The following is a 27,888-nucleotide window of genomic DNA, read 5'->3' as shown; positions in this document are numbered from 1 at the left end:
GTTTCCTAATTGATCCACAACTCGCCTTCTGGTCAGTCCTAGGATTCTGGGGTTGGTTGGGGATGGGGGTGGGAAGAGAAATGAAGTCTCAGTAGGTGCTGGACAGCAGTTCTAAGTGCCCACTGTGAGAAATTTACCTTTTCCTAGGCTCTTTGCCCTAAGAACATGGTCAGTGATGGCAGTGTGGGTTGGTGGTAAGAGTCCCGCTTTGCTTTAGAAGGCCTGTGCCTGAGTGGTTCATAAATACTTCTTGATTGGCTGGTAAAGCACTCAGAGAGAAGGTTTTAGTTATAAAGCATGTTATCTCCTACTGCATTTGTATAGAGACTTCTTTTAACCTTGAAAATTGAATTATTGGATATAGCAACTTGCTTCTAAGGAGACTACCTAAGGTTTCAGAATAGTTAACTTTGCAGTAATAAACATCTGCTTTTGAAGCACGTGACTTTAAAGTAGTATCTCAGTCCTGCACCAGGGTGATTCCGGTTTGGGGTTTTAGGCCCAGAGAAGAGGGCAGTTGTAACTGCATTTGCTGGCTCATTCAACATAAAGCAAACAAACCTGAATTCAGTTTAATTGGGAACGCCTAACGTGATTTCCTGAGAGCCACACTACACATGCTGTAGTGTTTCTGTTGGCATCACACATGTGCACACACTCACACAAATGTTTGCACACTCACACATGCATGCACATCTGACTGGGTTTGGAGGACACCCGGGGAAAGGATCATGAGATGGCGTCCATCAGGGGCAGCTGCCTCCATGAACTCTGGAGGAATTCAGCTTTTGTGCTATCCCATGGCCTTATTCTATGAACAGAAATAACGCCTGTAAAGGCCTTGTATTTCCATTTCTTTAAGCACTGCCTGCCTTGTCTTTGTATAGATTTTTTTTAAAATTAAAAAAGTGCGCCCTGCATTGCAGGCACTGTGCTAAACGGATGATCCACTGTCATCTCATGTCACATCCATTTCACAGATGAGAACACTGAGGCCCAGCAGTTTGCTGTGCCCAGATCACCCAGCTGGCACATGGACACAGAATATTCCAACTCAGGTCAGCCTGCTGCCAGAGCCCCATAGCGATGACAATACTGCTGTTAGTTGAGTACTTGCTGGCTGCCCAACCTGCGCTAAATCAGGAAGATAGGTAGTCATGCCTTCAGGAATTACAAGGCATATCAGAAAGACAGACAGACAACCTGAGGGACCACAGCGGATAGAACAGAGTCCAGGGCTGGATCGTGTAGCATGGTCTGCCAGTCAGCAGGGCTCCTAAGGGGGAAGGGGCACAGTGGGGACTCTCAGGAGGTTTGGGTAGGCAGCCCGCAGTAAGAGCAGTGCTCCTCCCTGGCTGGACAGGAATTCAGAGACAACTGGAAAGAGGACACACAGCTCTAGGGAGCACTGCCCTTGGGGTATGGCCTTGGAAAGTTCACTTTGAACCTTCTCATTCATTCCACGCGAGGACATCCCAGGACTTCAGTTAAGCTCTAACTCTGGTACCTGATAACCTTCACTGTGGCCCCTGGGCCATCTGACTCTGAGTGTATCGGGTGTCCATCTACACCAAAATTGAAAGCAATGTAATATAAATTCACACACATATATACACATGTATCCTATCTAATATAGGGAGGAATATGCTAATTAACCATCAGTCCGTCACAAAGATGGCTGCACCCACAGCTGAGGCCACCCAAGCTGTGGATCAATTAAGGCCATAAGGAGCCTTAACGAGCAATCAGCAGGGACCTGAGGCTACGCCCTCCCCCACCTGGCAGGGCTTGACAGGGGACCTCAAGGTGCACTTCCCATCCTGGTGCTGGGCTAGGGGACCTCAGGCTGCTCCCCCTGCTCCAGCACCAGGCCAGGGGACCTCAGGCTGCACCCCCCACCAGGTGGGGCTTGACAGGGGACTTCAGGCCAAGCCCCCCACCCAGCAGAGCTTGATAGGGACCTCAGGCCGTGCCCCTGCCCTGTGGGACTTGACTGGGGAGCTGAGGCTGCACTCCCCTGCTGGAGGGGCTTGACAGGGGACCTGAGGCTGTGCTACCCTCCTGGTGCCGGGCCAGGGGACCTGAGGCTGCGCCCCCCCACCTGGCAGGGCTTGATGGGGGATCTCAGGCCATGCCCCCGACCCAGCAGGGCTTGACAGGGGATCTCGGGCTGTGTCCCATATCTGGCAGGGCTTGACGGGGGACCTCAAGGCACGCCCCCTGCCCCAGTCTGGGCTGGGGGACCTCAGGCCACACCCCCCGTCCTGGCGCCAGGCCAGGGAACCTGAGGCTATGTCCCCTGCCTGGTGGGGCTTGACAAGGGTAGGACTGGCCAAGTCTGGATCTAGCCCAATGGGGGAGGTGGCCAGTCGGGTCTGAGTCTCACGCAATTTTGAGGCACATGTGGGTGGGCAGGGACTTGACTCTGGGTCCCATTGTGTGCCCCAGACTCTGACAGGAGGAAGGTTTTCATATACATTTTACTAATTTTCTTTCATTTCTGACACTTCTATTATAGAGAAAGGGCAAATAGCAATACTAAATTATTTCCTCTAATTAATCCCCTTTTAATGTGCACGAATTTCGTGCACCGGGCCACTAGTATGTATATAATAGACTTTTAAAATGAAAGTACTGTATATATATATATATTGAATTGATTTCTTTTTCCTTCAGAGGAAACTGCTCACTGTAAGAAATAATAATTGGAGGGGCCTTGGCGGGGTGCGGGGGGCGGGGGGCACAGGAGTGGTAGAGGGAAGAGCTGTTAATTCCTGTTTGGTGGGGGTGTCTCTAACTTTTTGGATTGGAGTCATGTGGGAGCTGGAGTTGCCCTTGCCTCTCACTGTCAGCAAAAGGCAGCGCGAAGGCACACCATCCCTCTGGGACTCAATTCTGCCATGGGAAACGTCAGGGACTGGAGGTTCAGTGGTCCCCAAGATTTACTGGCACCTCTTGGAACCACTATAAGATGGGGTGGTCCTAATATGTGCTCTAGAGTCATCCATTTGCTGTGTGAGCTTGGACAACCTGCCTAACTTCTCTGAGTAATGATTTCTTCCTCCTCAAAATGAGATTAATGATATATGCCAGGAGGAGTGGTAAACAAGTAGATAGATGTGAAGGGTTTTGTGCAGTGCTGGGTGCAGGAGGGCCTCACTACACGATAGATTTTACACTGAAAACTTTTCCTGCCATGTCCAGGAAAACTCTGGATTTGAACCTCAAGGCCACCAAAGCCCAAGAATACCTCTTCATTCTAACAGCAGGGAAGATTCTTGCAACTTTAGGGGGCTGGCGACCCTCCCTTCCCACTCTGATAGACCCCATTGTCTGGGTTGGTGGGACCACTGAATTTGGTTTCCAGAGCCCTCTGGTTAGCACCAGGCCCCTGTGCAGCTGCTGGGTGTACACAGCTGCTGGCTCAGAGGGGCCAAAGGGCCAGGCTTCGAGGCTCAGGTTTCACGTATATAGAGTTTCAGGCTTGAGAAGGGCCAGGAATCACAGATGGGCAGTGAGGGCCTGGACAGCCCGTCCTGTGTCTGCAGAGGGAGGGTAGGGTGTTGGGGCTGTCCCTGGGCCCCGTGTACACCTTCTGACTTTTCCCTCCATCAGTTGTACCAAGTTAGGTCAGGAGAAGTTATTTCCTGGTGTTTTTGTATTTCTAACTTTAGCTCTGAATTTTTAGTTTTATGAACCACACTGGCAGTTCTCAGCTGTTTTTGTAGGTTAGTGCTGTGTGTACTATAACCTAAAGGCCAGGGAGAAAGGGTAAGGATGTTTACATGGGATATGTGAAGATACATTTCCAACACATTTGTTTAAATTATTTAAATTTAATTAATGTATTTATTGGATTCCTACTCTGTGCATGCTAGTGTACACATCATATGCAAAGAAACACACACGTATTTATTGGGTTCATATTATGTTCATGCTGCTAGTGTGTTATATAATATACACAGAAGCACATGCACACACACACATGCATGTTTTCTGTACCACCTTTTCCAGGCAGGTCATAAGGGAAACCATAAGGCCTTAAATGCAAAGCATTTGTGAATTCTCAGTGTGAAGGAACTCTCCAGTGGTCATCTAGCCCAAACTTGTCATCTTGCCGATGGGTTAACTGAGGGCAGTTGCATATGGTTGTGTAAGTTGCGCACAGTCTAGGGAGAGTCATTCACACTGCAGTCTAAATGAATGGTGTTTCCAGGATTGTGCTGGGCGAGGTCTCTGGGGCAGTGATGCAGAGAGGTCAGCCTCCATATAGGTCAGCCTCCTAGGGCACAAGCAAATGAGAGGAGGGGCTTGGTAGATTACTGAAGTGGCCTGAATTGACCACCCCTCCCTGCAGCCAAGCCCCTTGTAGAGGGACACTGCAGCTCCTCTCATCCAGAGGTGGAGCCTGTGTGCTCTCTTGTTGAATCTCAGTCGGCTAGTGAAACGTGGCAGAAGTGACGGGTGCTCGTTCCTAGCCCAGAACTCTGGAGGCCTTGCGACTTTTCCAACTCTCTCAGGCCCTGCCTCCACCCAGGGCCTAGATATGCAAGGGTTTGAGACCACATGGCAGAGAGCTCAGTTGTCCCTGCTGAGGCCTCTTGTACCCCCCTATAGCCCACCAACCCTAAACACTGGAGAGAGCTCAGCCAAGAGCAGCAAGCTGCCACCTGAACCAGAGCTGACCAATGCTGCATGAGTGAGCCCCTGGAGACCAGGACTGCCCGGATGACCCATGGCTTCACAGACAAAAACAGACGCTTATTTCAGCCTGCCACTGAACTTTTGTGGCTGTTTGTCCCTCAGCCTTACTGTGGCAATAGATAATTGGTACAAAGATGGAGAGTGGAAGTGGAATTTTGTACATAACTTTGTTATTATTACACTTGGGACAGCTTTTTAAAAAGGGGCTCATAATAGTCCTATTGTTTCTCCAAAGAAGCTGTAATTCAGAACCCCAAAAAGGGTATATAAAAGTAATGTAAGCCTCTTCCTGTTTATATAAATTGCTTTAGTCTAGAACGGGAATCCACAGTTTCAGGTTTGCTTTGAATTTGCAGTTTCCTGCAGTGGCACCTTGTTCTGGAAGTATGATGTTTGTTAGTAACGCCTTCTTTAAAACGGTCAAGTTTGGGATTATTTATAAATACCCTGACCCAGGATGGCCTTCCTCCTCATTTCTGAGTGCCTCAATGCTAAGATCCTATGCCAAGAAGACTCTTTCCCACCTATTTCCTGTCCTTAAAATAGTTCAAGTTCATAGGAGACTTGTAAGTATCCAACTGCAGTTAGCAAGTTTACTCAGAAGTCTTTTGTCAGGAATGCAGATTTTCTGAAAATGCCCATTAGTGCTGTTGATGGAAAACTGAGTTTCAGAGGAATCATCTCGCTGCTGTTCACTTCTGTGATTGGCTCTGCAGGAGGCAGAAGAGACCATCAGAACATCCAGAATGTTATTCTAGATCTCTGTTTTTTTTTGTTGTTGTTTTATTGTTTGAAGTATTACAAATAGTAGTACATATGTCTCCTTTTTTTTTTTTTTTTCCTATTGACGTCCCCCCCCCCCCCCCCCGGCCTCCCCTACACCCTAGGTCTTTGTTTCTTGAGTAACATCACTGTGATCTTTCTATGGTGCTGAAGAAATTGCCATGTTCAAGACCTGTGTTTGTACAATGATTCTCATAAAACATTGCTGCTGGTAACACATCTTTTCTCATGGAAACATGACATTTTCTGGTCATAGTTCTATTTGTTAGTGCATTTTTGTTTCTTTTGAAAACAAGCTCTCTAAATAGAATGTGGTCAAATTCTTGACAGACTTGTGGCAAAGGTTAAACTTCTAGAAAGTACCACAAAAGCCATACTTTTAAGTGACAAGAGACTGAAATTGAGTATCTTGCAGACTTGATCAACTAATGACAAATGGAGAAGAATAAGAGTTCATTTATTGTCCCTCCAACAAAGCACATTTACTTAGATTGAATCTGAGGAATTGCCATGTCAGCGATCCAAGGCTGGCTCTTCAAATAAATAACAGTAATCATGTTTTCTTTTGGTGTGAGTCTTAAGCATATGAATTGTTTATGAATTGTTCAAACAATATTCTGGGAGTGAGAGAGTACTCACCCTGCACATAATCAAGTCTTTTGTTGTCTGTAATGGAGCTCCCAACTTAAGAAGCTAGAAAAATAAAGGCAAGTTAAACCCAAAGTAAATAATAGAGAAAAGAGAATAATAAATAACAGAATAGGAATCAGTGAAATAGACAGAAAATTACTATAGAAAATCAACAAAGCTGGTTCTTTGAGAAAAATCAATAAAAATTGACAAACCTCTTAGACTGATCAGGAAAAAATGGAAAGAAGACACAATACACGTATTAAAAGGGTGATAATTGGATATTATGAATATTTTTATGCCGATAAATTCTACAATTTAGATGAAATGTTCTATTTCCATGGAAGACACAGACTACCAAAGTTCATTGGATAACCTATTAGCTCTATACTTATTAGAGAATTTAAACTTGTAGTTAAAAAGCTTCTCATAAAGAAAATTCCAGGTCAGATGACTTCACTGGTGAATTCTATCAAACAATTAAGAATAAATAAGGAACTCTTAAAACTCTGTAGTAAGGAAACAAACAACCCAATTTAAAAAATGGACAAGTAGTCTGAGTAGACATTTTATCAAAGAAGATATACACTCACATGAAAAGATGTTCAACATTATTGGTCATTAGGGAAATATGAGGGGATCAATGGGGAGGGGAAAGGGGACACTTATAAAACTTTCAACAATAAAGATTTAAAAAAAATGAAACTACAGTGAGATACCAGTCTACACCTATTAGAATGGCTAAATGTAAAAGACTGATTATACCAAGTGTTGGTGAGGATGTGAAGGAACTGCTCATCTATACCAATAAAAGAGTAATATGCTAATTAGACTGGGAGACCTTCCAGAGACTTTCCAGACGTCCTTCCAGACAAAGCTGGGGGCTTGGCCAGCCTGCAGACCGCCCCCAAACGGCCCTCAGCCCCTTGCCCAGGCTGGCCACATCCCCCAGCGGGGACTCTCACCCCGGTGGGGGCGTGTCCAGCCTGCAAACGGCCATCAGCCCCTCCTCGCCCAGGCCGGCCATGCCTCCCAGCAGAGACCCCTACCCCCATGTGGCCGGCCTGCAAACCACCCCAGGCCCCTTGCCCAGGCCGGCCCCGCCCCGCAAGGGGACCCCCATCCTGGTCTGGGATCCCCTTCAGGGCAGACCACCCATGCGCCAGGCCTCTATCTATACTAATAAAAGGGTAATATGCTAATTAGACCGGCAGACCTTCCGGACAAAGCCATGGTGGCAGGGCCAAGGCAGAGGCAGTTGGGGTGATCAGCCCAGGAGGGGAGGGCAGTTGGGGGTGATCAGGCCGGCAAGGGGGGGCAGTTGGGGGCGAGCAGGCCGGCAAGAGGGGGCAGTTGGGGGCGAGCAGGACGGCAGGCAGAGTAGTTAGGGTGATCAGGCAGGCAGGCAGGCAGGTGAGCGGTTAGGAGCCAGTTGTCTCGGATTGTGAGAGGGATGTCTGACTGCCAGTTTAGGCCTGATCCCATAGGTATCGGGCTTAAACTGGCAGTCGGACATCCCCCGAGGGGCCCCAGGTTGGAGAGGGTGCAGGCTGGGCTGAGGGCCACCCCCCCCCCCCCGCCGTGTACGAATTTCATGCACCGGGCCACTAGTGGGAATTTAACATCATACAACTGCTTTAGAAACCAGTTTTTCAGTTTCTTAAATATTAAACATACATTTGCTAAATGATTTAGCCATTCCATTTCTATGTATTTACCCAAGAAAATGGAAATGACATACCCATAGCAAGTCTTGTACACAAATGTTCATAGCAACTCTGTCTTAATAGTTACAAACTGGACACAGCCCAGATGTTTTCAACTGGTAAAAGGATAAAGGAAGTATGATATATCCATGGAGTACTACTCAGCAATAAAAGGGAATGGAGGAAAATTATGTAGAGTAAAAGAAGCTAGACAAAAAAGTACATACTGTGTGATTTACTTATATAAAACTCTAGAAAATGCAGTGTAATGTATAGTTTAGTGTTTGCTTAGGGACACTTCAGGGCACAAGGAGACCTTGGGGGCAGTGGATATGTTTACAGGCAGTCCTCGAGTTACGTCGGACTCGACGTACGTTGTTTCGTGATTACATTGCCATCTTCCATTTACTTATAAAAAAAAAGTTCCATCATTTCGACGTATGTACATATGTGCTTTATGTTTTTATTATTTACTGTATTTACCACAAGTAAAGGTCAGGAATTATTACCTTTCTTTTACATTTTTTTTTTTTTTTACTGTTTCACTTCATTACTGCTGTGTATGTGCTCCATGTGAGTGACATAGGTGCTTATGTAGGTGGGTTCCGACTTATGGTGAAAATTGTATTACGTCGCGCTGTAGGAACGGATCTTCGACGTAACCCAAGGACCTACTGCATTATGATTCTGGTGATAGTTTCAAAAGTGTACACATGTCAAAACGTATCAAATTGAATACTTTAAATATGAGCACTTTATTATATGTCAGTTATATCTCAATATGTGTTATATGAAAGTATTCACACTGGGTATAATTAAGTTTTTGTTGTGTGTAATGGAGCTTTCATTCATTTTACTGCCAGTAGCCTACTTTTGAACCTAATTGTGAATCCAGAAAACATGTATAGAACTTAAATGCACAAAGGTAAACAGTATGCTTAGATTTATTGCAAGAGAGCTCATTTATTTATTTTCTCATCACATTTTTATTGGGTATCTACTATGTTTTAAAAATTGTGCTAGACACTGGAGGTGTAATGATTACCAAAAATAAACTTGAATACTCTCAGGTGAGGGCGGGGAATAGCATTAAAGTAATTATATGAACTTACTGTTTTACAAATTGAGAAATGTGCTCTGAAGGCAAGGAACAGATTTCTAAAAGTGTGTAGCAGAGGAACCTGGCTCACACTTGGCAGATGGGGACAGGGGATGTTTTAGGGAAGGCTCTCCTCTAGAAGTGGTGTGTGAGCCGAGCTCTGATGTGAGTAGGCTGTAATTAAGCTGCAAGGGCTCCTGTAGAGACAGATATGGGCCAGGCAGGGTGGGGCCTAGGTTTGGTACAAGAAGATCATGAATGGATTTAGTGCAGAGTATGTTGGATTGGAGCTCAGAGAGGACACCTACCTGGAATATGAATTTGGGAGTCACACTGCAGAGATGTGAACTGAACTGTAGGAGTGGCGAGATTTCTTATGGGTAAACTATGGAGTGAGAACATGAGAAGGCCTTAAGGAACTCGGAAATGGATGGCCATGCAAGTGCTGATGAACCTGAAGAGGCTAAGGATGGTGGTCGAAGGGTGGTTAAGTCAGAAGAGAGGATGGCCAAGCCAGTATACTTCAAAAAACTAAAAAAACTTTGGCAGTGTGCTTAGAGAGGAAAAGGCCACTATCATTAATTGTTCTGGGACAACAGGAATGCACTGGACTGTCCTGGGAAAGCCTGGCTGAGTGGTCTCCCCAGTCACTGGTGACCCTTAGCAAAGGTGCCTGTGTGTAGTAATGGGGTGAGCACCCAGTTAGGGTGAATGTAGGTTCAGGATGGAGAGAGGGGATGGGGAAGGAGGTTTGATAAAACTGGGGGAGCTTTGAGCACAGGTTTAAGGCGAGTAGAAAATGTTGGAAATAGAGTATGGAGTGTGAGTGGGTTGATTCAGTGCGAATGGTTGGATGGCTGGGAGCCCATTGAGAGCCCGTTGGATATGAAGGTATGAATTTATAGTGATTTTGCAGAGGACTGAGCAGGATATTATGATGCTTATCAACTCTCGAAAATTTTGTTAAGAGGAAGTTGATCTTTAACTGTTTTTTCCTTGGATAAGGGAGACTCTAGAACTCAACTATATTCCTTTAATAGTGTCAGGGAAATATATCTATGGCATTTTTTTCTTTCATTTCCTATATGTTTTAACATGTTCATCTAAATTCAATGAGTGCTGTGTTGAGGCTAAACAGTTGTCACTCTGAGCGTTTCTGAGATTTCCATCTTGTCTTTAATGTATTAATGTCAGGTGTTTAATCTTCCTTCTTTGATTTATTTTATAATAAACAGGTTTTGATGTAAAGTTGGTGAGACTGCTGAAAACTAACTGCTCTTTGCTATATCTCTATTTTGCACTTGACATTTGAAAGTCTAGATCTGATGAAGGATAAGGCATTATCCTCCTATATCAGGGGTGGGCAAACTTTTTGACTCGAGGGCCACAATGGGTTCTTAAACTGGACCGGAGGGCCAGAACAAAAGCATGGATGGAGTGTTTGTGTGAACTAATATAAATTCAAAGTAAACATCATTACATAAAAGGGTACGGTCTTTTTTTTTTATTTCAATAGTTTTATTCATTTTAAACATTTTAACACCAGCGTTGATGCTAATGTGCAGTGGTGCATGTTAACACAAATGCCCTGTAGCACGCATTTTTACAGGCGCAAGGGGGAGAAGCAAACGCAGCGCAAAATGCATTTGTTTTGCCGCTAACACATGTGGTTAGTGGCCACGGTAGCGTTACTGATACCGCATCCGTATCAGCAAAAAAATGCAGCTGCAGCATGGCTAGTGTGACATGTCCTCTGTGTGTCTTTTTCCCTGCTGTGCGCGTCCGCAGTGGGAAAAAAACTGCAGTGGATACAAGCCCTAAAAGCTGAAAGTCTTTGTTGTTTTATTAACAAGTCATTGTAATGTACAGAATGTGGGAACAGGAAAAAATTGTGTTTGAGTAGAGCTCTTAATCTTACCTCAGAAAGGCTCTGATACTGTGCTCTCCAGGGGCATGTCTCCCTACATCACCACGATATCGTGTCTACGCATTCCCAGGGTGATGTTGGGAGACGGTCCGCAGGCATTACAAGGAGCCTCTGGAAGATTGAGAGGTTGTTCCTTCTACTGAATGGGCGGATATAAATCCGCCCACTCAGAAGAAGGAGCTGTGGCCGTGTTTCCCGACGTTGCCATGTTAACACTGCTGCTGGTGAAGGAGCGGAGGGGAGAGCAAGAGAACCCTCCGCTCTTTCGGCTCCGCGGGCCGGATGGAACAGCTGGCCCGCGGGCCATAGTTTGCCCACGGCTGTCCTATATAATAAAGAGGTAATATGCAAATTGACCATCACTCCAACGCACAAGATGGCTGCCCCCATGTAGTCAAAGATGGCTGCCCCATGTGGACACAAGATGGCCGGCAGGGGAGGGCAGTTGTGGGCGATCAGGCCAGGAGGGGAGGGCATTTGTGGGCGATCAGGCCTGCAGGGGAGGGCAGTTGGGGGCAACCAGGCCTGCAGGGGAGGGCAGTTGGGGGGAACCAGGCCTGCAGGAGAGGGCAGTTGGGGGGGGGCAGGCCTGCAGGGGAGGGCAGTTGGGGGGGGCCAGGCCTGCAGGAGAGGGCAGTTAGGGGGGGGCAGGCCTGCAGGGGAGGACAGTTGGGAGCAACTGGGCCAGCAGGGGAGGACAGTTAGGGGCGACCAGGCTAGCAGGAGAGGGCAATTAGGGGCGACCAGGCTGGCAGGGGAGGGCAGTTAGGGGTGACCAGGCTGGCAAGGGAGGGGAGTTAGGGGTGACTGGGCCAGCAGGGGAGGGCTGTTGGGGGCAACCAGGCCTGCAGGGAAGGACAGTTAGGGGCAACCAGGGCTGAAGGGGAGGGCAGTTGGGGGTGACCAGGCTGGCAGGGGATGACAGTTAAGGGCTATTGGGCCGGCAGCGGAGCAGTAGGTGTCAATCAGGCTGGCCGGGGAGTGGATAGGGGGTGATCAGGCTGGAAGCAGAAGTGGTTAGGAGAAAATCAGGCAGGCAGGCAGGTGAGTGGTTGGGAGCCAGCAGTCCTGGATTGTGAGGGGGATGTCCGACTGCCCTCAAATGGTCCCAGATTGGAGAGGGTGCAGGCTGGGCTGAGGGATACCCCTCCACCCCCTGCATGAATTTCATGCACCGGGCCTCTAGTCAGGATATAAATCTATATTTTTCAGAAAGTTCATGTTCACATCAAGGACTGTTTGTATTATAATTTTATGAATATACATGTGCCTCTTCTGGGATTTGCTTTCTCTCTTTCTCATTTAGAAAATGCTAACGATTTGTTACATGTCATAATAAATTAAGGGAAGTAAAAACAAATCAAGTGGTGTTTATTAGAAATATTGTTCCTAAATAACCACAACAAATGTAAGCAGTGTTTAGCACTGGGTATTATTTTTCCAATGCAAAGCAACAAAATGCACTATTCAGTTCTATCTCCATGTGTAGGAGAAGTAAACCCACCAGCTGTTTTTTTCTCATTAATACTTTTTCTTTGAGAGGATAGTGGAGGTAGTATTATTGGGAGCAGGGGTAGGGTTGTTGAGGGAAGGAAGTATGAGACACACTCATTGAGACTGAAAATTTCTGGGTTGGTTTGGTTTTCCTTATAGCTGGATGTGGAATAGCTGCCCAACATTAATTTTTGTCCGTGATATATAAAAATGTTAGTCCTATTACTGACATCAGAATTAGTAGTATATGCATTTCAAATTGTTTTCAAGTAATGATGGGCTTTCCTTCATTTTATACCTTTGGTTTTAGGTGATTATGTGGGTCTCACGTTTATGTGTGTGTCAGAGTCACCTGGTGGCTTGTGAAAATACAGAACTGCTGGGCCACACCCCGAGTTCCCAATTCAGTAGGTCTGGGTGGGGGTTGAGAATTTGCATTTCTAACAAGTTCTCGGGTTATGTTGATGCTGCTGGTGCAGGGGACCACATCTGAGAACCATGGATAGCCCACTGAACTCATCAGCCCCGTAGTACCATAATGTGCACCAGCCAGATTGCATGCATGGCCCTTTAAGAAGCCAGGAGGCTGAGGTGTGATCAGCTGGGGGCTTTCCCACAGGTGAGCCCTGGCTGCTTGCCTACCTGGGTTACCTCTTCATTCTTGAGAAGTTTCCTAACTAGTGCCTTTTAGTTTAAGACAGAGCAGACCCCATGCTGCCGCCCTGTGGACTTTTGGAGCATTACACGTGGTGGTAGAGCGTTTGGAAAGAAATCCTGCCTTGGGTTGGAAGGGGCATTCGGATAGACCTGAAAAAAAAAAAAAAAGGATTCCTCACCTGTTTCTGTGCATCTAGAAAATTCTTATATAAAACAGAGGAGAAACACAATCTCCATTAAGAGATCAATTCAGGAGTTTGTATGAGATTTGATGGATGTATTACTTAAATAAGGCACTTAGGGGCAGATCTTTGAAATATTGAAATTAAGGTTGGGAGAACTGTGCCTAACCCTGAGATATGGAGAAACTTCTAGGTAAGGGTTCTTTTAACAAGAGTGCTTTTAAGAGAAAAGTAAATCACACATGTTGGGTTGTGGGGCTAGGGAGCTGCCTGTGGGAAGAGTCTGGAATGCCGTATCAAAACATAACCAGCAGCTGCTGCTCTTTAAAGATGGAGTTTAGCTGAGCTGTAGGATACATTCTAATACTGCTTCTAAGGGGTGGCGGGTCTGTGGCCCTTAAGCTGGGGACTCCTTGTTCTCTGAAAGTCTGGAGGCGTCTGTGTGGCTCACACCAGCCTTCCACCAAAACTGAGGATAAGCACCTTGATTTCTTTCCAATTCATGCTTTCCAATCCAGTAACCAATTAAGAATTCATTTTGTTACTGAATGTGCAGGAAACAATGACAATTTTTGACAACCTCCTCCACCCCAACCCTAGTCACAGGAAGCTCCTTTGCTAGATGATGGCTTTTCTAGATGTCATTGCTGAGGTGATCTTTAGTGACCATTTCTCCTTCCAATGAATGATTGGAATTACCTGACAAGAGTTTTTAAGGAAGCTTCAAAAAGCAATTACAAATTCTCTCAAAACAAATGAAAAAAAGGACATCTCAGCAAAGAAATAGGACTTATACTGAAGAAACAAATAGAAATTATAGAACTGAAAAATAGGATAACTGAAATAAAACTCAGTGTATGAGCCCTGGCCAGGTGACTCAATTGGTTGGAGCATCATCCCAGACACCAGAAGGTTGCAATTTTGATTCTGGGCCAGGCACGTACGGGAGGCAACTGATAGATGTTTCTCTCTTGCATTGATGTTTCTGTCTTTCCCTTCCTCTCTCTCTAAAATCAATAAAAACATATCCTCGGGTAAGGGTAAAAAACAAAAAACAAAAAAACTCAGTGGATAGGCTCAAAAGTAGAGTGGAGATGACAGAAGATAGAACCAGTGAACTTGAGGACCCATCGCTGGAATTTGCTCAATCTGAACAGAGAAAAAACAGCCTGAAGGAAAGTAAGGAAGTTGCTAAGGGCTGTATACTTTCCCTGAGTCTATCATGGGACAAAATAGATGACGATGTGCAATAACAAAGATAATAACATAACTGCAGTTTTGTCAGTTGCCCTTAGTCATTTCCTTCCCTCTCCTCCTTGTTCTCTCTCTCTCTCTCTCTCTCTCTCTCTCTCTCTCTCTCTCTCTCTCTCTCTCTCTCTCTCCTCCCCCTCTCTCCCTCCCTCTCCTTGTTTTTTTTAATTTTTATTTTTTATTTATATTTCTTCTTTTCTTTTTTGTTTCCGTTTTCTCCTCCTTGTTCTGTGTCTCTGTCCTGGCTCTCATCTCTGAAAGGTCAGCATCACATGAGGTCTTCATCAGCTTGTTTCAGCCCCTTTGTGAAACTTAGGAAAACTAATATAAGGAAACCTTATTAAACATGCAGGTCTATGGATGGCTGCATAAAGTATCGCCCAGCCGACAGGAGCCTGAGGAGGCCGGAGGGAGCAGAGCAGCTGGTTAAGGGGAACCCAACTTAGAGCCAGCGATTTTCCTTAGTGATAGAGAGATGAGAGCTGAAACCAGAGTGCTGGCTCTCGACAGCACCGGCTAACCGATGCCCTGATACACACACAGAGAAAACGGAGCCCTGGACACTGAACGTGGGCAGTCCTGGGGAGAGCTGGACAGCCGCTGGGCGGCCGACCTCGGGCAGAGCCTGCGGTAACAAGATGCATCTGTCAGTCATGACAGAAAGGGATTGAGGGTTTATGGCAGGGGTGGGCAAACTTTTTGACTCGAGGGCCACAATGGGTTCTTAAACTGGACCGGAGGGCCGGAACAAAAGCATGGATGGAGTGTTTGTGTGAACTAATATAAATTCAAAGTAAAGGAGCGGAGGGGAGAGCAAGAGAACCCTCCTCTCTTTTCGGCTCCGTGGGCCGGATAGAACAGCCGAACGGGTCGGATCCGGCCCGCGGGCCATAGTTTGCCCATGGCTGGTTTATGGTAAAACCTAAGAGCATCTTTTCTCTGTATCATTTTGCCTGTGGTGATTACATTTCCAAGTTTTTTTTTTTTGCAGATTATAGTCCCTGTCTCAAATATTCAATTCTCATGTTAAACCAATTATGTACCTTTTGGTTCTAGGTGCTATGTCAGTATCAATCAACTTCACTTTCACTAAATATGATCAAGTAATTTATGGTTATTAATTAGTGTCTTGGGTATAGGTCCTTAATTCATTAATTCGCTGAACAAATAATAAGTGCTGGTTTATGCCAGCTGTGAGATATAGCACTCATCCAATAGGCCAAATACTATGCATATGGAGCATATATTTCATAGCTTAGGGAGATGCTCTGTAAACATTCATAGTACACAAGTAGATTACATAGTATGAGTGTTAGGTGTTACGGAGAGAAACAGAGGAGAGCGAGGAGGATGGGGAGGGCCAGCAATTAGGGCAATGTTGCAGTTTTACGACAGAAGTGACATTTGAACAAAGACTTGCTGAATATGAGGGAAGGTGTGACGTGACTGCGAGAGGAGGATTTCAGGCAGAGGAAGTGCCTGTGCAAAGGTCCTGAGGTAGGAGCTAGCCTGGCAAGTCTGGACAGCAGAGGCCAGTGTGAGTTGGGGGTAGGTAGTAGCTGGCCGATGAGATCACAGAGGGAACAAGGGAGCAGCTTGTGCAGGGCCTGCTCAGCCATCATAAGGACTTTGACTTAAAAAACATTAATAGACTTTATTGTTTAGAGCAGTTTTAGGTTTCCAGAAAAATTGAGCAGGACATACAGAGAATTCCCATATATCCCTTCTCCATCTCCCAAGTTTACCCTATTATCAATATCTTGCATGTGTGGTACACTTGCTGTAACTGATGAGCCCATATTGACATATTATTAACTAAAGATCATAGTGTACTTTGTGTTGTACATTCTGAGCATTTGGACAAATCCATAATGACATGGATTAACCATACAGTATAATACAGGTTCACTGCCCCCAAATCCTCTGTGCTCTGCCTGTTCATTCCACACTCCCCCCAAGCTCCTGGAAGCCACCGATCTTTTTTACTGTCTCTGTAGTTTTGTCTTTTCCAGAATGTCATTTAATTGGAACCATGTAGCACGTAGCATTTTCAGGTTGGCCTTTTCATTTAGTAATATGCATTTAAGGTTCCTCCATGTCTTTTTGTGGCTTAATAGCTCATTTCTTTTTAGCGCTGAATGGTCTTCCATTGTCTGGATGTACCACAGTTTGTTTATCCGTTAACCTACAGAGGACATCTTGATTACTTCCAGGTTTTGGCAGTTATGAATAAAGCTGCTATAAACATTTGTGTGCAGGCTTTTGCATGGACATAAGTTTTCAACTCATTTGGGTAAAGCAAATTTATTCAAGGAATGTGATTGCTGGATCATATGGTGAGAGGATGTTTAATTTTGTAAGAAACAGCTAAACTGTCTTCCAAAGTGGCTATACCATTTTGCATTCCCATCAACAATGAATGAGAGAGTTCCTATTGGTCCACATCCTCACTAGCATTTTGTATTGTCAGTGTTGGACTGGTGTCTAATGGTGCGTAGGGTAACCCCTTGTTTTAATTGCATTTCCCTAATCTATAATTATAAAAGCGTAATATGCTAATTAGACTGGACACCCTTCTAGACTTCTGGGCGACCTTCCGGATGAAGCCAGGACTGCGAGGGAAGCCTGGGTTCTGGGTGCCAGAGGGAAGCTGGTGCCGGCAGCTGGGGGAAGGAAGGCCTACTCTTGCACGAATTTCGTGCATCGGGCCTCTAGTAACATATAATGTGGAGCACCTTTTCATATGCTTAGTTCCCATCTGTATATCTTCTTTGGTGTGGTGTCTGTTCAGGTCTTTTGCCCATTTTTGAGTTGGGTTGTCTGGTTGTTTTTTGGGTTATTTTTTTTTATTGTTGACTTTTAAGAGTTCTTTGTATGTTTTGGGTACAAGTCCTTGATTGGATGTGTGTTTTGCAGATACCTTCTCCCAGTCTGTGGCTTGTCTTTTCATTCTCTTAAAGCACTTTGGCTTTTGCTGAGTGAAATGGGGTGCTTTTGAGGATTTTGAGCACAGGAGTGATGTGACAGTTAATTTTAAATATGAAGTGAGATATGCCAGTTATAGTAATATGGAAGAAATGTAATTCCTAAGTATACATTAGCAGCTTATTTTAACTGATAATGTCAGTTCTTTTAAGTGATTTTTGAAAACCTATTTCTCAAATATGGACAGCTACACATCTTCTTCACAGCTACAGCCCTGTTTATTTCAGTCCACACTCTGCTGATACTTAAGAGTGTTGAGAGAATGGTCTTTGTATAGCCTTTTTATTACTCTGAGTTATAATGAAAGTCTCCACTGGCTGCTGAGTTCACGCAAGTGGCTTTTACAGAGTGAGTATTCCAAGCTGTGGTGGCCTCCTTCCCCTTGCCTTCCCTCTAGGGAGGGTCTCAGCTGCTATTTATAGAGGCATGCTTGCCAGCCAATGCCCTCAGCTGTTTTCTACCCCCTTATTCAGGACTTCCTCAAATGAAGGCTCCCTTTTGCTTCCCAGTCTCTCTCCAAAGTCAGCCAGCCTTCTTTCACAGGCTACCATGTGGATTAAAGTAGAATTTTTTCCTAGGTGGTCAGTGTTCAATCTTCTGGCTCTGAGGCTTTAACTTGCCTTAAATGCAGCTTCTCAGGCAGTTTAAAAACAAAAGATCCTTTAGGCAGGAGGGTCATACACAAGGCAGTGCGCTGCTCTGTAGCTCCCACTTTGGCCCTGCAGTTTCATTGTGTGTGGGGAGACCACGGGAAGGGGGTTCAGAAGCAAGCATGGATAGCTATGGGGACTGGCAGGGCAGGCATAAAACCCTCTGAGACACTGGAGAACATAGATTTAAACGGTGGGATACCCTCAGTGGCTGTAGGACAGGAGTTGACATTTTAACCTCAGGTGTCTTGGTCATAGGTAGGCCCGTTAGGTTGTGACACCCAACCACTACCAGCGTCCCATTCAGAGAGCTGACTGCAGGTGTTCCTCCCCTCCTAGAAGGTTCTCGGCCCTATTGCCACACTGATACTTTAAGAATACACAGCAATTCCTCCTTTCGATATTTTTTAGCACCTTCCCACCAGACCACAAGCCTTCTCCATAGGCTTTCCCACTGATGGACAACAGGAAGATACCACCAACCATTCTCACATGTGTTCAGCATGAGAGGAAATGTAGGGCAAAGGATCAGAAACAACATAGACACTGAGCTTAAGGAGAAAGTAAACAGTGGCTCAGATTTACAAAATGCTATGCCATAATATATGGGCTATTTTCATTAGGTCACCAGCATGAGAATGAGAGAGGAAAAAAAAGATGATTATTCATTTTGAACAGGTGACAACTTCAGGTAAGAAAGATCTCTGACCACAAGGCCCAATTTGAGTTGTCCTATGAATTTGGACTATTCTGTTTTCTTGTATCAAGATCCTTCAAAGCATAAGAAATGGCTCTGCTTAAGGAATGTTCTGAGACATTGACAGTGGCCCATCCCCTGAACTTCTGTTTCCCTGGTGTACTGATCACAGCCAGACAGGGCAAAGTTTAGCAGAGAGCTCTCACTCGATTAATACACATCTGCCTGTGTTGACTTAATGTTATTGGGGGAACAAAATGTAACTTCAGTGGAGAAGTTTATTCTTGTCTGAGGCATGTTTTATGCTTACATTTAAAGAAAAATCCATTTTTGGTGATGGTATGAATTTGGATGGTTGCGACCATTTCTGAAGGACTTAAAATGTGGGAACCAAACCTCAGGGGACACATGAGTTAATTTAAGCTGGGCCTCTCCTTGACGTTTCACATGTCTTGGGTATCTGAATTTAGTTTGGGAACTAGAGATTTTGTACATTCGTATTTCTTATTGCCCTTTATAATTTGGCTAGTTCCATACTGACATTTTATTTTTCCCCAGATGATTGCAGCATCCATGCAAGATTTGGGCTTTGGGATAAGTGGAAGAAAGAAAGCAAAAGAAAAATATATTCTATTAAAGGCTTAAGTTTCTTTTAATAAACTACTTTTAATCCTAGGCTATGCATTTTGGGGAGATACTTAGCAACTAAATCCTTGCAATTTTTGCTGGGTGCTTAATTTGTTTCCCATTAGATTTAGAGGAAGGGCTGCACAGTAGACTGCCAAGGGAGCACTATCGACCTACATTTTCACTCCATTGAACATTACGAACTGTGAATGAGCACAGAGTGCTATGGAAGTGCTCAATCCCTGACCAGCAGAGAGCTGCAATCTAATTAAAATAAAGCAGTGGCTGCCAGGTAATTAAAAATTAGATGAATCAATAAGTGCTAATTAGACTTTTAGAAGATGAGCTCAGGATTTTAAACAGAGCATTGCATCTTGGCCTGGAGTGGTGGAGATGGCCCTGCAAAGACCCCAGCACACTGATGGTCCGGCTTGCTAAGGACTGGGAAAGCACCTTGGGCTGAGCAGGACATTTGATTGGAGTTCTTCTTTTTTGTGTTAATCCTCACCCAAGGATATCTTTTCCATTGATTTTTAGAGAGTGGAAGGGAAGGAGTGAAGGGGAGAGAGGAAGAGAGAGAGAGAAACACTGATGTGAGAGAGACACATCAATTGGTTGCCTTCCGCACCCCCTGGGGCCAGGATCCAACCCGCAACCCAGGTATGTGCCCTTGACTGGGAATTGAACCCAAGACCCTTCAGTGCTAAGGCTGATGCTCTAACCATTGAGCAACACTAGTGAGGGATGCTGCTCCTTTAAAAAAATGTATTTACTTAATCATACTTGCATGTGGTACAAAATTGAAGGAGTACAAAAAATTAAAGAGCAAATTTCCTTTTTGCCCTGTCCTCTGGGTCCCATTTCCTTTCCCTGGAGGCAAGCAACTTCTGTTAAAAGTATCTAACATGTGCTTCCAGAGATATTCCATGCATTTCTGAACACCCACATGCATTTTCTTCTTGCCTTTTCTTTCTTTTTTTTTTGTACACAAAAGGTAGCATGTAATAGGTACTGTTCCCTATGTTCCTTTCCCCTACTTCCTATAACATCTATAATAATAAAAGGGTAATATGCAAATTGACTGAATGACCAAATAGCAGAACAACTGCTCAGACGACCTTCTGGACGACCACGCTATGACACCCACTGGTGCCAGGCCAGCCAAGGTGGGTGCAATGCGATTGGTCGGGGGCCTGGCCATCACCCCATGATTGCCCTGCCCAGGCCACTGACCAGCAGGCTGCGGCGGGTGGCCGGGACCTCCCTCTGTGGGGGCAATCAATGGCGGAGCCCTGGCCGGGTGGGCGGGGCCTACCTCTTTGGGGCAATTGATTTCGAGGTTCCTGGACTGTGAGAGGGCACAGGCTGGGCTGAGGGACCCCACTCCCCCAAGTGCATGAATTTTGTGCAATGGGCCTCTAGTATCTATTATATAAAAAGCTTGTGGTCATCACGCCATCATGCTATAACAACCAATCAGCAGGAGGCTGCGTGTGCAGCAGGCGTGCGCGGGTGGGTGGGGACTTGACTCTGGAGGACTTGATCAGAGGCATGGGTGGGTTTCTGGGTCCCGCCTCCTGCAGCAGCAGCAGAGGAGGTGGCCGTGGGACTCTTTCTGGGTCCCGCCTCCCTCAGGACTCTGGGTCCTGGGTTTTGTGCGATTTCGCACGCTGGGCCCCTAGTCAGTGTATAAAACTGCCTCTTCTTCAAAGACTGTGTGGTGGGTGGTGTTCTGTTTTGTGGAGGTACTATAATTGATTTAATCCTTTTTCTAAATTATATCCCATCTTCTGCTGGGACACTGGGTTTTATTTTTAACTATACCTACCACCAGAAAACTAACTAAGTTTGGGTCACAGCAGAAAACAGCATGCTAAACAGAGGTGGTTGGAAGAGTTTAATAAAGAGGCTATTTACAAAGTGTGGGCAGGGATAAGGACAACCTGTAATGATGTGGAAGTATCCTGGGAAGCCACTGCTTCCCTAGGCCTGAAGGGAAAAGTGGGGGAAGCAGGTTCCTGGAGCCAGTGAGAGCTTTAGCCATAGAAGGCTCCTGACAGGAGCTGTGGTCTTCAGTCAAGGAACACAGCCAGTGGTGTGTTGGTAAAGGCTTAATAATGGGCTCTGTGGTGAGGATCCCTGATTTGTAGTGTTGGTTGGTTCCTGTGGTGAAAACACTTCCATCATACCTGATTCCAAGTCCCCAAGGTGATGTTTCTGAACGCATAGTTGGGGTGGGAAGCACATAGTCAGAGCTTGTGAGAAGCTCTAGCACATCATTGCAGCTCAGCGGGGTGGCTGCCGGCCTGTTCCTGTTAGACCATCAGTTGGCTGAATTCCACCAGAAACCAACGCACTGGGGAGGGAGCCAGTTGCTGCACTCCTCACAGGTCAGCATCTTGGAGCACAGAGCAGGTTGGTGATGGATCAAGCTGCATAATTTTGGGCAGATCATCTGTAAAAAAACAGATCTGCCTTGAATGTAGAACCTTTTTACACTAAGGTTCTCTGACTTCTCTGTGATTAGTGAATTCAGTGGCCTAAGTGGGTAGGTCATTTAGTCATATTTGCTGACTATTTAACGGGACATGCTGTGGGCCCCTGCACTCAGGAAGTTTATGTCCAACAGGGTAAGATAAGACACCCATCAGTAGGTCCAGCTACATGGCGGGGGCTGCAGACAGAACCACAGGTATTCAGAGGAGGTGATTCTTTGTAGTTGGAGCGATGAGGCTGTTGTTGGTGGCAGAGACCTGGGGAGACCTTTGTTCTGTAGTTGGGAATTTGTTTTGCCAATGGGGGAAAAAACAGAACATTTCTTGAATAGCCGCCTACTTATACCACTACTTCTCTAAATATGGTCCTGGTACCATCAGCATCTTTGGGACCTTGTCAGAAATCCAAATTCTTGGGTTCCACCCCAAACTTAGAGTTTAAACTCTGTGAGAGGTCCTAGTAGTCTGTTACTCCTGGTGATTCTGATGCATGTGTCCATTTGAGAAATACTGTTATACTATGTCAGTGGTTCCAAATCAGCTGCAAATCAGCCAGATGGAGAATTTCAAACACACACACACACACACACACGACTTCTGGGCTGTATTTTAGACCTACTCAATCAGAATCTGCGAGAACTAGGGTCCTGGGAGTTAAGTGTTTCCCAGATAGTATAAACTGTCTAAGTTTTCTATACTCTTGATCTGAGTTGTGGTAACACTGAACTTGTTACCACAGAGAACTGCCTATTTTCTCATGCACTTTCTCTTTCTACACTTAAGACTCTCTAAACACTTTCAGAGTCAGAGAGAAGGCAGTTGCCTTAGTTGGCGCTTTGTATGGACTGAGGGTGGAGCTGGTTCTCAGTGTGGTGTGCGTATTAGAGTAGAGGAAATTGGACAGTGTGGAGGTCGCTGAAGTCTGACCTTAATATTGCTTCAGGATTTAGTTTTGTAGCAAATTCTCAAATCAGACACACCCTTTATAAAATATTAAGTACAGAAGCCATATTTGAAAGGAAAATTACAATAATTTTCGCACTGTCTCTGCCTGATTAGAGTTCTTGATGGAAAAGCCTAGTTTATTAGAAGTGAATAATGGTTGGAATTGCAGCTCAGGGATTTCTACTTCTTAGCTTTCACAGAATTGCAGGGGACCCTAATCAAACTGTTAACTGATGGTTTTAAAATGTACTTATGATAGATTATATCTGGGCTTTGGCTGTGCAACTCAGAAGGCTTCAAAGAATCAAGTTACATCATAAAACTCCTTTCATTTCAACATACAGGTTTCCTCTGCTATCGGAGTGCAGAGCATTCCTGTGAAACCTTTCGTCAGCTGTAGTGCATCAAGTGAAGAAGCCATAACCTTAGGACACATCTTGCTAATGGATGCATTAAATAAATCAGAATAAAGCACAAATGCTCACACAGTTCAAAGGTATGGCAGCATGATGCTGAGATGTTGAGTGTAGTTCCCAGAGAAGGAGCTTGGTGTTTCCACTCTTGCTTCTCTGAGTGTGAGCTGCATCTATAATTCCTTGCTATAAAACAAATGCTGAATGCTATTTTTTTGTGCTGAGTGAGAGATTGGATGAGAGATGCAGTATTTGGGGGGACATGAAGAGAACTTGTGTGTCAGGGTGGGCATTTTTGAGTTTTTCAATGACAATGGACTGGAACATTATCCAAAATTAACAAAACCCTGAAGGCAAGGTTTTTGCCATGGAGATAGCATTCGGCTTCTGGGATGAAGCAGTTGTGGAAGCAATCCCAGAATATTTCGGACTCCATCCATGCTTTTTTGTTCCACCTCCAATGGACTGGCATAAGGTTCAGGTTTTTCTCCTCTAAGTGCTATTGGGTTTTGTGCTCTGTGTACCATTATTTGTTTGCACTTAAAGTCACCCTTGACATTGGCACGCAATAGCAAGGGTGCACGGGTCTTTGCATGATTTAAAGCCAGGGGCTTTGGAAGCCATTTGCATTGCATAGGTTTATTTGCCAACATTCTTGTAGAACAAGCCTGTCTCATCAGCATTGAAAACCTGCTCTTCCATATAACCCTTTTCATATATAATGCTTAGCAGATATTTTAAAAAATTCTTTTGCAGCCTCCGGATCTGTAGGACCTGCTTTGCCTGCAAATTTAACATTTTTTCATGTGGTATCTATCACCTTTTGAAACCTGCGAGCCAGCCTGCACTAGCTGAGAAAGGTTTGACATTTTCTTCACCCTGGGTAACATGACTGTAAATTTCTTTGGCCTTTAGCCTCATAACAAAGCTGTCTACTACACTCTTTTTATTGGTTGTCATCTCATGAATCCACAAATTTAGCTGCTTTTCCATTGCCGCATCACACACTTGTTAGCACTTTCTGGAACAGCCTCATGTATGGATTTGCAAATCTTCTTTTCCTTTTTATGGATATATCATTTTGTTGATTCGTTAACATTGAATTCATGGCCAACAGTACTATAATTCAGGCCTGAATGCTTATCTAACACATATTTTCTCTGTAAGACACATTACAGACTTCTTGTGCTTAGGAACCCTAGGCAGTGCTTTAATACTACTATTCTTGGGGGCCATTTAAAACAGTGAAATCAACAAAAATGTGACACTAGTAGACTGTGAAAGGACATTTGCTTATATTATGAGCTAAAGCAAGATGGTGCAGAGCATGGCTTTGGTTCAAGTTTAGCTGGAGATGTGTGCATAAGGCAATTCCAAGTTTTCATTTCTATGTACATGTCCATAATGACTGAGAAAGTGTGGCAAGTACTGATTTTGGGGTTACACATGCATTTTATCTAGTAGACAAATTTGCAAATAGAATCAGTGAATGAGGACCAACTGTACTTGTATAGGTCTCTTTCAAAAACAGTGTGAATCAATAACATTTTCAAGCACAAATATATATAATTTTAGAATACAATTTTGTGGATTAAGTGGGAAGGCAATGAATTAAAGGAGAAAGAAATTAATGTGAAATTTCTGACTTTTAAAGAGGAGCACGTTCATAATTTTTTTTCTAGATGGAGGATGGGTATTATATCTTGTATTGAGTGTCATCCTTTTCCTATATAATAAAAGCCTAATATCCAAATTGATCAAACAGCAGAACAACTGGTCGTTATGACAGGCACTGACCACCAGGGGGCAGACGCTCAATGCAGGAGCTGCCTCCTGGTGGTCAGTGTGCCCCCACAGGGGGAGCGCTGCTCAGCCAGAAGCCAGGCTCAAGGCTGGAGAGCGCAGTGGTAGTGACCGGAGCCTCTCCTGCCTCCGCTGCAGGCGGGCGGTAAGGAGCGGGGGTCTGGAACTGAGAGAGCTCGGGACTGCGAGAGGGATGTCTGACATCACCTGAGGGGTCCCAGACTGTAAGGGTGCAGGCCAGGCTGAGGGACACTCTCCCCTCCCAATGCACAGGATGTCAGAAGTTAATACTTTGCAATTATTTAACATGAAGACTTTAGATGTTAACTACACATTTGGAACATAGATTTTCAAATTTTTTTAGGGAGAGGAGCAAAACGAACTAGGAGGGAAGCTTTGGTTTTGATGTTCTACTCTGCTGTCTACAAAAACAAAACAAATCTGCTCAAATTTGGTGGGAAATATGTTGGCACTTTCTTTGAAGAATTTTTAAATTATAGAGGAAGAAAAGTTACATTTCCTCCCTCTTCACACCTCTCAACACTCTGATTTTGTTTTGATTTGTAATTAATTGTAAAAGACCTGAGCACTTTGAAATGAAACCACAGTATTCCAGAGACCTGATGGAATGTCCTAATTTCCTCCTAGAGGACAGTACAAAAAAGCCTGAATGTCTTCAAAAATGCTAGAAATCTGGATGATGATTTGGTGTAACTGCCAAAACTTAAAGTCTTCATATACAGCAAAAAGCTCTTCTGATGTCTCCAGCTTTTCCCTCGATTTTCTGTGTAATTGGTACTGTTCCTTCATGTTTCTGGCCTTGGGAGGCTGTCCATAATTATTTACATGTGTGATCGGTGGCGCTCACAGTTCCACCTAGGACCAAGCACCAGGCAGCCTGCGGAGCCCTCTTCCTGCTCTTCACCTGTGGTGGAGGCTGCACTGGCCACAATTTCTCTCCAGCTGACTTGTAATCGGCTATTTTCGTTAATCATTTATGAAGCACATGGTCTGTATTTGGGAAAAGAAACATTGCACTGTAATTCCAACATGCATAATTTATGTTGCTAATTATTTTAAACCATCGTATTAAAATGCTAACTCCACCCTCCCCTGAGCTCAAGGTGGGGAAGAACTGAAGAAACACTGGGTTCTTTACAGCCCCTTTGGGGTTGCTCAAGACACCGAGGCCGAGTTCACCCGCGTTCCTCTGGACGGGGCAGTCTGTGTCCAAGGGGGCCGTGTCTGAAGTGGAGCACCAGGGGCCGGGAGGAGGGGGGCGCGCGTGGGCCGGGCCAGGTGGGCCGAGTCCGAGAATGAAGACCAGGTGCCGGGAGGAGGAAGAGGCTGCGCCTGGGCAGGGCCAGGTGGGACCTGTCGGAGGATGAGGAACAGGTGCCGGGAGTAGGAGGAGGCTGCGCGTGGGCTGGGCCAGATGGGCTGAATCCGAGGATGAGGACCAGATAGCGAGAAGAGGAGGCCTCGCGTGGGGCCAGGTGGGCGGCCAAAGTGAGGACCGGAAGATGGCGCGCGGGGGGCCGTCCGGGGCGCGGTCTGAATACGTCACTTCCGGCGCTCGGTCCAGTTCCTGGTGAGGGAAGGGGCCTGAGATTGGTGCAGCCTGGAGGAAGGAAAGAGGGTGAGGAGAGGCAGCGGCTGGCGGGGCGAGCGGCGGGGGCGGCCGGGGGCGCTCTGGGCCTCCGGGTTCTCCCGCCCGGATCCGCCTGCCGGAGCCTCCCTCCGGGGCCGCCACGGGTTTGCCGGGGGGCGCGGCGCGGGCGCGCCCCCCCGCGGTGCTCAGCGTCTGTGCTTAGCGGCTGTGCTCTGTTTTGCAGGTCTACCCGGATCCGCGCAGCGAGAGCGAGTGTCTGAGCAACATCCGCGAGTTTCTGCGAGGCTGCGGGGCCTCCCTGCGCCTGGAGGTGAGCGGTGGGGCGCGGGCCTCTGCAGGGCTAGGGAACCCGGGGGCCAGCGAGAGGCGCCCCGGGGTGTGAACGCGGCCCCAGGGCGGGGAGGAGCCGCTAAACCGAGCTCTAAAGTTGGCCCTCTTTGCAGTGAGGAAAAATGGTTCCAGTAGCTTGGGGTGCAGGTGACACATTTTCGACAACTGTTTGTTACGGATGCGACCTGATTGCTTGGCACTTGCCTCAGCTGTACCTGCTCTCAGGGTTCTGACGGCGACCCGCAGCCAGGCCTGGGTCCGCGCGTCAGAGTCCCTGGAAGGTGATGAGGAAAGCCGGCAGTGGTAAAATGGGTCCCAGTCCTCTTCCAGCCTCACTCCTCAATGTGTTTCTTTTCTTCCAGGAATTAAGTGGTTTTCACGCTAACAGTTGATGTTTAGATCAGAGACACGCTAACATGTGTCTTGGGGAGGACGCTGGGCGGTGTGTCTTTTCCGTGTCGCTTAAGTTCTTGTCATTACACTAAATACAGCCTTTCAGGGGATGCTCTCTGGAAACTTCTCTTTTTCATCTTATTTTAACATGTGATTTGTCTTCATCTTGGGGTAGTGCTTCAGATCCAGAAATCCAGCTGGGCACTTACTTCAGAATTATAGACTGATGTGGCTGTAGTTAGTTCTGTGCTTAAATCTTGTGCTCTCTGGCTTCTCTGCCTTACCACACTCTTGGCCTTTGTTTCCTTATCTGAGAACTGAGTGAGATACTGAGTTCCTAGCTAACAGTGTATGAAAGCATCTCTGACAGAACCTGTTATGTAAGATGGATCCATAAAGGTTTTCTGCCCAGTCTCTTATTGTAGGTTTCTTAGGGAAAAAGCTAGAAGTCATTCCCTCTATGAGGGACGGTTATAAGGAAAGCTTATCTGTTGTTTGAAATTAG

General features: G+C 45.7%; 1 protein-coding gene across 6 annotated transcripts in view; it reads left to right on the top strand.

Annotated features, from left to right (window-relative positions):
- The window catches only part of ARHGEF7 (Rho guanine nucleotide exchange factor 7), a 138,959-nt gene that overhangs the window by 4,784 nt on the left and 106,287 nt on the right, over positions 1-27,888 (top strand). For 4 of the 6 annotated variants that reach the window (XM_080662672.1, XM_080662671.1, XM_080662670.1 and 1 more), the window contains exon 2: positions 26,884-26,970. In XM_080662672.1, the coding sequence (XP_080518798.1) occupies positions 26,884-26,970 (87 nt within the window). Of the gene's footprint in view, positions 1-26,622; positions 26,688-26,883; positions 26,971-27,888 lie in introns of those variants that run through there. The other 2 variants (XM_080662676.1, XM_080662674.1) reach the window with 1 other exon arrangement.

This window comes from Plecotus auritus (genome assembly GCF_963455305.1).
Source record: "Plecotus auritus genome assembly, chromosome: 3".
Lineage (NCBI taxonomy): Eukaryota > Metazoa > Chordata > Mammalia > Chiroptera > Vespertilionidae > Plecotus > Plecotus auritus.
Note: the sequence above shows the minus strand (reverse complement) of the source record. Positions and strands in the feature narration are given on the sequence as shown.